The sequence below is a fragment of the Dendrobates tinctorius genome, unplaced genomic scaffold, assembly GCF_039654945.1.
Source record: "Dendrobates tinctorius isolate UK_male_01 unplaced genomic scaffold, ASM3965494v1 ptg000245l, whole genome shotgun sequence".
Lineage (NCBI taxonomy): Eukaryota > Metazoa > Chordata > Amphibia > Anura > Dendrobatidae > Dendrobates > Dendrobates tinctorius.
In genome coordinates this window covers 1,601,184-1,612,680 of record NW_027361912.1, presented here as the reverse complement: position 1 = coordinate 1,612,680, position 11,497 = coordinate 1,601,184, and the positions used below count along the sequence as shown (strand labels likewise).

Genomic DNA, 11,497 nt, shown 5'->3' with positions numbered 1-11,497 from the left:
CCATTGTGCAGCCATGGGCCCATGGTGGCAGGGTGGGGATTCGTCCGCACCCTAAACTTTATACGGCACACACAGCGCCCAGTGTATGAGAATCTACAGCGAAATCCAATTGGGATATTTTGTAGGATGTCAGGCTCTCGGCTGGAGGCAGCGACTCCTCCAGTTCATGTGTCGCTCATTCATTTACTACGATGGATTGGGGAGTTTTTGTTTTTTTTTGGTAAAACATGAATAAAGGGTAAATCTATTGCATTGCACGGACCTGCAGCACAGGCAAATTGATCTGTTCTCCCCAAATCCTGCGTAAACATGAGATTTGATTAGTAGATTTCATTAGTCCATTGACTCGTCAACCTCCCCTCCCCCACACCACCTATAGAAAAGAGGCTCCGTCAGTGCAGTGTGAACGTAGACTTTTATTACGGCTGTATGGGGCTCGATGGCTGACGCTCTCCACCTCGCTGGAGCACTGCGCTGACACACTGCTGGAGGAGAGGCTCCTTGCACACGGAGGGGATGTCTTCTAGGGCGGTCTGAAGTACAAGAAGATTGGCATACGTGAAGACATGATACACACACTGCACCCCCTAAGCGGAGTGATTCAGGGCAGATTTACCCAACAAGTCCCTGCAGTCTATTACTCTGACACTCACGGTGACCTCAGATCACCGCTGCGACCAGTGATTAGCTGCAGCAGTCATGTGCACTTACAGCAAGGAAGACTAAGACTGTCAAGCCCAAACATTACCTGAAAGGGAACAACCCCTTTCCAGGTAAATGACGATCTGCTGCCATACTTTACTCACTTTCACTTGTCCTTGGGAGCAGTTGTCTAGAAGCAGCAGGCACTCGGTGGCCCCGTTGACTAAAGCTTCGGTCACAGAATTCGGATTGGACTCTGAAGAAAGCTCATAGATCAGCTTTAGAAGGGATTTTAGAAGGAGAGGAAGCCGAGGAGGGATCCTAGGAAAGAGAACAAGCATTAAGACCTGTGGAGAGATGATAGGACATCAAGGCCCCAAATCTGCCACCGGTAACACGAAGAGCCCAAAGGGGCCACAATTATTTAACACCTACTCGAACATGTACCTCCTGGCCAGGGTGTGCGGGCTCAGCAACGGTGCCTACCCATACAGGTCCGACACTGGTGGCATTACTTAGCCATCATTTGCACGGACAGCAGCGATCAGCGGGAATTAAACATTACAATCATTGGGGACCGATGGATTACAATGGCAGCTAAAGGCCTCCGTTGAAGCCATCTTGGTACTCCTCGGAAGCTCCGCTGTAGGTGGAGCATCAATAGACACTGCAGCTTATATACAGCATAGAAAAATCAAGCAATCACAGGATCAAGCCACCAAGAGAAAGAAAAAAAAATTATATATATATATATATACACACACACACACACACACACACACACACACACACACACACACATACATACACACACACCGTATTTTTTGGACTATAAGACGCACCTAGATTTTAGAGGAGGAAATTAGGGGGGAAAAAAAAACTGAAGCAAAAAATGTGGTCAATTCTATACTTGGTAAATATATATCCCTATACTGACATGCATGGCCCTCATCGCCAGCCTGGTAGGAATGGTCCCCCCTCATCCTTATCCTGGTATCCAATCATACCACAATAAGGATGGGGCCAATCATACCAGGATAAGGATGGGGCCCACGCATACCCAGACTGGGATGGGGCAAGTCATACCAGAATAAGGATGGGGCCCACGCATACCCGGACTGGGATGGGGCCAATCATACCAGGATAAGGATGGGGCCCACGCATACCCAGACTGGGATGGGGCCAATCATACCAGGATAAGGATGGGGCCCACGCATACCCAGACTGGGATGGGGCCAATCATACCAGGATAAGGATGAGGCCCACGCATACCCAGACTGGGATGGGGCCAATCATACCAGGATAAGGATGGGGCCCACGCATACCCAGACTGGGATGGGGCCAATCATACCAGGATAAGGATGGGGCCCACGCATACCCAGACTGGGATGGGGCCAATCATGCCAGGATAAGGATGGGGCCCACGCATACCCAGACTGGGATGGGGCAAGTCATACCAGAATAAGGATGGGGCCCACGCATACCAGGACTGGGATGGGGCCAATCATACCAGGATAAGGATGGGGCCCACGCATACCCAGACTGGGATGGGGCAAGTCATACCAGGATAAGGATGGGGCCCACGCATACCCAGACTGGGATGGGGCCAATCATACCAGGATAAGGATGGGGCCCACGCATACCCAGACTGGGATGGGGCCAATCATTCCAGGATAAGGATGGGGCCCACGCATACCCAGACTGGGATGGGGCCAATCATACCAGGATAAGGATGGGGCCCACGCATACCCAGACTGGGATGGGGCAAGTCATACCAGAATAAGGATGGGGCCCACGCATACCAGGACTGGGATGGGGCCAATCATACCAGGATAAGGATGGGGCCCACGCATACCCAGACTGGGATGGGGCCAATCATACCAGGATAAGGATGGGGCCCACGCATACCCAGACTGGGATGGGGCCAGTCATACCAGGATAAGGATGGGACCACACGCATACCAGAACTGGGATGCCAAAAAGAAACGGGCGTGGAATACAGTGAATATTCATTTCACTTTAACAGCGGGCACAGGAGTTAGCCGCAGCCGCCGGCTCCTGCCTCTGACCCGCTGTTCTGCCAAAACCGCTCCCCCACCTCCCCAACACAGCCAGAGCCGGTACATCCGGACTATAAGTCGCACCCCCCCACACACGCACCACTTTTAGGGTTGTGCCACAGTTATTGCTCTCAAATTTTCAAACCCTAAGAGGTGAGAAATGCCGTTTTCAACTCATCCACGCCCCCGAATACAGATACACATTTTGGGAGGAAAAAAGTGCATGTTATAGTCCAAAAAAATACGGTATATACAGTGTGTCCGTAAAGCCATGGTGCACTTTTGACCAGTCACAGGAAAGTATACCACGATCCCTGGACCTGACTCCCTAAGGCTAGTTTCACACTAGCGCGTTCATGGGTGCAGTGCAAGGCCGCCGCTAAGCCCTGGTATATGAAAACTACATCTCAGCACAAAAAGAAAAGCACAACTCCATCAACGGAAAAATAAAAAGTCCAAGGGTCTCAGAAAATGGTGACAATTCAACATTTTTTTTTTTCTTTTTAACAAAATTGTAGATTTTTTTTCACTACTAAAATATGTAAACCACTATACAAGATTGGTATCGCTGTGATCGTACCAACCTGGAGAATCAGGTTACCGGGGTCATTTTTACAGCACAATGAACAGTGTAAAAACAAACCCACCCAAAAAAATAAAACAGCAAAAACTGCACTTGTATTTTTCCCTGTTTTCAAGAACATGATACGGTAAAATATATATTTCAATACTACAACTCGTCAAGAAGCCCTCAAAAGTTAACTAAAGCTAAGCTAAAAAGTTATGGCTCTTAAAAGAAAAGGAGTAAAAAAACAAAAGCGCAAAAATGGAGACTAGGCCGGTCACGAGGAGATACAGGCCTCCATACACACAAGACTAATGGGGACCAAATCCACCGATATCATCGGGATAGGCCAACAGTCTGATGTGTGTGGGGTCTGGCAGATCTGATATCGTTTGCTGATCCTTTTGTTCTCCGAGCGATAAGCTGCTGCCAGAGGATAGTAATTTGCTAATTATCCAGGACTAGTCCAGCTGAGTCGTCTTTCCCCCTGGACTAGTCCACTGATCAGTCCGCTCAGGGTGATTGACATCTTGCATTAGTGAGCACAGTGATGAGTATGTCAGTGACATGGAGTGGACATGATTACAGCACCAGAGGCCGGGACTGGTCCGGGGGAATAGACGCAACCACCAGACTGTCAATATGAGCTTTATTTTTGCTGTTCGTAGCTCCAGAGATTTCTCACAACAGTCATGACATTAAAATGCAGGAATACGGCTCAGTGTGATTCTGGTGTTCGTTTGGGCACCAAACAGGTTCCCTAAAGGGTCCAAGCAGAAAGGATACCCCACCTCGGCCATGCGTATTTGATGGTTCCCTGTAAAGTCTCCAGGATGCTGAGACGGGAGGTTTCATCAGGACCATCGGAGACCTCCAAATACCCGACGATCACACGCAGCAGCCTCTTCATGTGACGGGCGATCCTAAAGCCAAGCCTGCGTAGAACACCACAAATCAGTGGGGTACAGATGAATATAGCTGCTGTCCCTTTGTGATCACCACACGTCCTGGGTGAACTAATGAATCGGTGCATGCAGAGATCCAGAACTCGAGGTATTGGTACAGGTGGTATAGTTGTAAGTCTGTATTTGCTACCCCTTCAATAGAGCATATGACCCTTGGGGGGGGGGTAACGTGGACCCCCGGCACATATAGCATGCAGCCCTCACCTTTCCTGCAGGGCGGGCAGGCTGCGTGCATACAGTCTGCGCAGGGCTATCCTGTGCTCCATCTCCATGTGAGTCAGAAGCATCTGCATGATCTGGTCAGGGGGGTTTTCTCCATCTTTGCGGTACGCACCCACTGCCGGTGGTGGTTTATGGAGGACGGGAAAAATATCCAGTAAGCAAGGCAGGACCACCTGAGGGGGGGCAAAACGAGAAGGATTATTGGGCTAATGGCAAGAGGTTGGATCGCAGCTCACCCGGCAAACGTTAGTATTCACTCACATAAGTATGGTGTGGTGGCGCTACATACAATACCACTAGGATGTGGCGGGGGGTATCGTGCCATATTCATTACCCACTGCCCATACGTAGGACAGCAACGTCAGTAATACCCGCCGAGTTACGTAGGACCACCCGACTATTATGTGTGTGGCACACGGAAGAGTAAAGGCACCAAACGTGCCAATATTGGTTGGGTGGGGCCTTTTCCCTAAGGAAAACGCGTGCACGCTGTGCCGAGAACCATTCAGGCAACAATTATTAACCTTTTATCTCAAGTTGTCATCAGCGCCGGGGTCACGATACGTGGAGTGGGCTCACGAGCTACACTACCTCCACACGTGGTAGATGCCGGCCGTGTTACACAGCCAGCATGTTTCTAACAGGAGTCGCTTCCGATGTTTGCGCGCACCGGCTCCCATCGCCATCGCTCTCCCCCAAGGTTTGATCGCCAGGCATCGACTGACTGAAGACCCCCCCATGTCGCTGCTGTGAATAGCACATGCTGAACTGCATGGGAGACCACGATTTCCACTACATACTGCAATATTGGGGCATTGCGTCATATAGTATAACTGATCGGATGATCGCAGGATCATGTTCCACACACACACATACATTTTTTTTTTTTAATTTTACATATATATAAATTTTTTTTTTTTTTTTTTAATATATATATATATATATATATATATATATATATATATATATATATATAAATCTCCCTCCTTCCGCTAATATTTGGTATCGCTTCATCCAGTCCATCAGACCAGAGGATTACTTTAGACCAGCACTGAACGTCGTAAAGAGGAAAGCACTGAACGTCGTAAAGAGGAAAACTTTTTCGGACTATAAGATGAACCCCAAATTTAGAGGCGGAAAATAGGAAAAAAAATAATTTTAATGTGAAAATGGGGTTCCATGACAATTGTGTACAAGATAATTGTGTACGGACAATTGTGTACAGAAAATTGTGTACAGGCCAATTGTGTCCAAGGACAATTGTGTACAAGGACAATTGTGTACAGGGCAATCTCAGTCTCCACAATTATGGTGATGCCAAATTTTTTTTGTACTTTTTTCTTTTTATTTAAGTGGTCGACAGCAATTCTAAGGTTTGTAAGAGGGAAAAAAATAGATTTGTGTCTCCATTTTCCGAGACCTGTGACACTTATTTTTCTGTGGGGTCTTCTTTTTTGTGTTCCGAGCTGATGGTTTTATTGAAACAAAATTGGGGTACTGTAGTTTTCTGATTATCAGATGCACTTTTTCCCCACAAATTTGGGAGCAAAATGGTGGTGCGTCTAATAGTCCAAATGTGGCTTAACGGGGGTTGTAGTGGTGGGGGCTGTGGAGTGGGTGCGAGGCAGGAGCCATTGATCTCCGGGCGGTGTGAGGCAGGAGTGGCATCCCTGCTGCACTACTCATTGATCTCCTGGTGGTGGGCTTCAATAAAATGTAAAATGGCGCCGGCGCATGCGCAGATTAAGATCTTGGCGCCATTTTCCTGTAGCCCACTGCCGGGAGATCAATGGCTTCTGCCTCGCACCGCTGGAACACCCCCTCCTCCCAGCCCAGGGCCCGCAGCATCACCCCGCTCATGTTGCCGCCAGCTTCCTGCAGTGGCCGACCCCTCCCCTGTAAGCTACATTCGGACTATATGACGCACCCCAATTTTCCTCCCAAATTTGGGTTGGGGTGGAGGGAAAAAGTAAAAAAGTGCATTTTATAGTCCAAAAAATACGGCCCCCCAATTTAGCAGCAATAAAACCCATCAGCACAGGACAAAGATAAGAAGCCCCCACACAGCCCCAGCTGACGAAAGAAGCAGGTGCCAAGGCTACAAACTGAGGAACCAAATGTTTGGTCCCCCCCCCCCCCCCCGAATGCTTTCACGGAAGCTGCACAATGGGCTTATTTGCCTCAGGGTCACAATAACGCAGGTTTGTTTTTTACCCATAGGGTAAAGCAGATCTGAAGAGAAAGAGACGTATAAAGAGAGGTGAACACTGGCAGCCATGGACAAGGCCCTCACCTCAACGACTTCAGCATCTGTAGTATAGAGGTGATTCCGAAGCGCGTGGTACACAACCAGGGCCCGATTATACTGGCGCAGTTCTGCCGCCGGCTGTGGGGGGAGATACGAGTATTAGCGGAGTCCGTACTGTTCCCCCTACTGATGCATAATAATAATAATAATAATGTTACCTATATTTTCCATGTGTATAACCATAGCAAACAGAGGTCTGACCTCATGATCAAGAGCGACTCTGGGAGAGGGCACAGCCCCACTTTTCAGGTCCTAAAGTGTAACTCTCCCATACCGGTCACCTTTGGCATGTCCTATCGATTCGCCTTCAGTGCCAGTATTTGGAATACCCCTTTAAGTCACGGCACCCATAAGCAGAAGGCTGGACGTGACCCCGCCGTGCGATCACTGAAAAGATGACCATGATCTCACCACGTTCCTGACGATGTGGTGCAGGCATCGGACGCCCAGCACCTTGTTCTCCGGCTTATAATCATCAGAGAAGAGCAGCGAGGGCGGCATCACCCTACTGAGGAAGTCGGAGAGCCATGGCCGAGGCACCCGGAACAGCATCCAGGAGAAGACGAGCTTGGCCTCCGGATGCGACTCCCACGTGTCTCTGCAATAAAATAGACGATGGATTACGGATCTGGCAGCCCGATACTGCACCCAGGTCACCCTGATAATACACCCAGGTCACCTCCCGATATGTCATGCCACGGGCCAACGGACTCAGCGAGATACTGCTGCACGGCTGTACGAGGCTCTGTACTATGGAGAGTCCGCACTGCCTTGTGCATGAGCCCAGTACTCTACTCACATAGCCCCCCCGATATCAGAAATGACGCCACGGACCGTCAGACTCCGCATGGGCAGAATCTCTCCTGTGCGGCCCCGGACTGTGGTAACTCCATTCTGCCTTGTGCATGAGCTCCAAGGGGCCATGTCTGCCTCTGTGGACCCCATCAGTAAGGATGCCCAAATTATATGAGCATCTGTTGTCGGGACGCGTCTGTGGTTGGGGGTAATAAAAACAGCCACTGTGACAGCTTCCATACAGGCAACTCTAAGGGTCGGGCCACAGGGATCAGTAGATAAGCATGTACCAAATACCAGTACCACGGCAAATGCCCTGTGTGGCCCTAACCCCATTAGGCTGTACGGTAACGAGGCCGGAGGGGGGCAGCGGCGAGGAGGTACGGTAACGAGGCCGGAGGGGGGCAGCGAGGCCGTACGGTAACGAGGCCGGAGGGGGGGCAGCGAGGCCGTACCGTAACTAGGCCGGAGGGGGACAGCGAGGATGTACGGTAACGAGGCCAGAGGGGGGTAACGAGGCCGGAGGGAGGCAGCGAGGCCGTACGGTAACTAGGCCGGAGGGGGGCAGCGAGGCCGTACGGTAACTAGGCCGGAGGGGGGCAGCGAGGCCGTACGGTAACTAGGCCGGAGGGGGGCAGCGAGGCCGTACGGTAACTAGGCCGGAGGGGGGCAGCGAGGCCGTACGGTAACTAGGCCGGAGGGGGGCAGCGAGGCCGTACGGTAACTAGGCCGGAGGGGGGCAGCGAGGCCGTACGGTAACTAGGCCGGAGGGGGGCAGCGAGGCCGTACGGTAACTAGGCCGGAGGGGGGCAGCGAGGCCGTACGGTAACTAGGCCGGAGGGGGGCAGCGAGGCCGTACGGTAACTAGGCCGGAGGGGGGCAGCGAGGCCGTACGGTAACTAGGCCGGAGGGGGGCAGCGAGGCCGTACGGTAACTAGGCCGGAGGGGGGCAGCGAGGCCGTACGGTAACTAGGCCGGAGGGGGGCAGCGAGGCCGTACGGTAACTAGGCCGGAGGGGGGCAGCGAGGCCGTACGGTAACTAGGCCGGAGGGGGGCAGCGAGGCCGTACGGTAACTAGGCCGGAGGGGGGCAGCGAGGCCGTACGGTAACTAGGCCGGAGGGGGGCAGCGAGGCCGTACGGTAACTAGGCCGGAGGGGGGCAGCGAGGCCGTACGGTAACTAGGCCGGAGGGGGGCAGCGAGGCCGTACGGTAACTAGGCCGGAGGGGGGCAGCGAGGCCGTACGGTAACTAGGCCGGAGGGGGGCAGCGAGGCCGTACGGTAACTAGGCCGGAGGGGGGCAGCGAGGCCGTACGGTAACTAGGCCGGAGGGGGGCAGCGAGGCCGTACGGTAACTAGGCCGGAGGGGGGCAGCGAGGCCGTACGGTAACTAGGCCGGAGGGGGGCAGCGAGGCCGTACGGTAACTAGGCCGGAGGGGGGCAGCGAGGCCGTACGGTAACTAGGCCGGAGGGGGGCAGCGAGGCCGTACGGTAACTAGGCCGGAGGGGGGCAGCGAGGATATACGGTAACGAGGCCGGAGGGGGGCAGCGAGGATATACGGTAACGAGGCCGGAGGGGGGCAGCGAGGATGTACGGTAACGAGGCCGGAGGGGGGCAGCGAGGATATACGGTAACGAGGCCGGAGGGGGGCAGCGAGGATGTACGGTAACGAGGCCGGAGGGGGGCAGCGAGGATGTACGGTAACGAGGCCGGAGGGGGGCAGCGAGGATGTACGGTAACGAGGCCGGAGGGGGGCAGCGAGGATGTACGGTAACGAGGCCGGAGGGGGGCAGCGAGGATGTACGGTAACGAGGCCGGAGGGGGGCAGCGAGGATGTACGGTAACGAGGCCGGAGGGGGGCAGCGAGGATGTACGGTAACGAGGCCGGAGGGGGGCAGCGAGGATGTACGGTAACGAGGCCGGAGGGGGGCAGCGAGGATGTACGGTAACGAGGCCGGAGGGGGGCAGCGAGGATGTACGGTAACGAGGCCGGAGGGGGGCAGCGAGGATGTACGGTAACGAGGCCGGAGGGGGGGCAGTGAGGATGTACGGTAACAAGGTAACAGTCCTCACTTGCGGAGTCGGGGTCCCAGCAGCTGCAGGGCCTCCCTGTAGGTGCTGTAGGGCTGATCCGGGTTCCCCTCCAGCAGTGCAGCCACTGATGCGCAGTGTGACACCTCCAGGAGAGATCGCAGCAGCTGATTGGCCAGACGGCGGGACTGCGCGTTGCTCCACGGCGTGTCATGAATATGGGCCCCGCAGAGGAGCAGCAGAGGAGCCACTGCACAGCGCAGAACACACTGCGGGTCTATCATCTCTGACACCAGCTCCCTGTCACAGTCCACTATAGATTTAGGGACCCCATCACTTTTAATATGGGCATCATCGGTCTTTTTTGCTAATGCAGGGGCTCCTCCACCAGAACAAGGTGAGGCAGGGGCCACATGTTTCTCCTCCAGCGATAAACTCGCCCCTTGTCCATTTTCATTTAAGACAGGTCCATCCAATCCCCCCTCTGTGGATTTTGGCGTCCCTCCCCCTAGAAGAAGCTTGGAGCCGTCACATTTCCCAGCTTCCTCTGCGCTGTCGGCTTCCAGCTCTTGCTCCGCCTCCGCGGCGCTGATATGATCACCACGTGTTGCTGCCACAGCCTCCAAGAGCAGTAGAGAGGCCCGGACCGCCGCGGCCGCTCTAGTCGGAACTTCTCTATTGCCACGTCCATCCTCCGGACCAGGTGCCGCCCAGGAAACTAAACCCTGTAGGAGCTCCGTGCAGCAGGCCGGGGTGCGGGGGAGAGTGGGAGCACAACCGAGACAGTCACAGAGACCGGCAAGCGCGCGTGCCAGAGGGGGCTCGGCAGCTGCCATGCCAACGCCGGAAATGCACAACAAGCGGATACTAACTGGCGGCCATATTAACTCCTGGAAGCGCAGCCGGCGGCCATGTTAACTTGTGGCAGCACGGCCGGTGGCCGTGTTAACTCTTCGTAGCGCAGCCGGCGGCCATATTAGGTCCTGGCAATGTTTTTGGCGGTCATATTACTTCCTGGCAGCGCGGCCGGCGGCCATATTAACTCCTGGCAGTAATGGTGGAATATCCTTACATGTGAGAAATGACTTGCACAGGTGACTTCTCCAAAATTATTATCCTGAAGTTTTGCTCATTCTTTCCCTCTACACAGCCTTACCGACATTTAACCCCTTAATGACTGAGCGTTTGTTTTTTTTCTTGAGCTTTCGGTTCTTTCCTCCCCTTCCTAAAGCCATAACTTTTTTTTTTTTTATCTCTCACTCGACATGTGACGCCGTGTGTTTTAGTTTTTTATGCGTCACAAGTTGTCGCTTTGAATTCCACCGTTTGTTTTCCCCTATAATGTGCTTGGAAACTGGAAAAAAAAATCCAAATGCGGTAAAACGGTGAAAAAAACCAATTTGCCATTATTTTGTAGGTTTTGGTTTTACAACGTTCATTATACGGTAAAAACAAAAATTCTTTGTCGCCATTGTGTTAGTATTTTTTCTCCCCGTTGACGCTGGGTGTGGTTTTTATTGATGGCAGTCTTTGGATAAATGTGATGTTTTGATCTTTTTTTTTTATGGCATTTTTTAAGGGGAGTAGAAACCAAAAAAGTCTCTGAGAAATATGCTGGATATTAAGCAGGGAGCAAATAGATGCAGATCGAGGCGGTCTCACTGTAATACGACAAAACGTCAGACCGCGCCTGGACCAATGTTATTCTATAGGACCGCGCACGTCAGATTTGGGAGTTCAGGGAAAAAAATTGCAGCATGCCCTAGTTTGAGCTGACATTCGGGTCGCACTCGGCCATACAAGTCAATGAGTCGGTGGAAAACATCAGAATGCACTTGGATGACATCTGAGTGCAGTCCAATTTCAATAGACTGATAGCATGGTGATAGAGAAAGGAGGCTCCCTTGTA

The 11,497-nt window shown here is 52.7% G+C and overlaps 1 protein-coding gene across 1 annotated transcript; it reads right to left on the bottom strand.

Annotated features, from left to right (window-relative positions):
- Window positions 1–396: 396 nt before the first annotated feature.
- On the bottom strand, window positions 397–10,487 carry TTI2 (TELO2 interacting protein 2). The gene is made up of 7 exons (XM_073557128.1): window positions 9,631–10,487; window positions 7,174–7,360; window positions 6,748–6,840; window positions 4,437–4,627; window positions 4,059–4,202; window positions 807–963; window positions 397–533 (listed from the first exon to the last, which is right to left on the bottom strand). Exons 1-7 carry the CDS (start codon window positions 10,422–10,424, stop codon window positions 420–422), a joined length of 1,680 nt encoding a protein of 559 aa, XP_073413229.1. The 5' UTR covers window positions 10,425–10,487; the 3' UTR covers window positions 397–419.
- Between the last annotated feature and the right edge of the window lie 1,010 nt (window positions 10,488–11,497).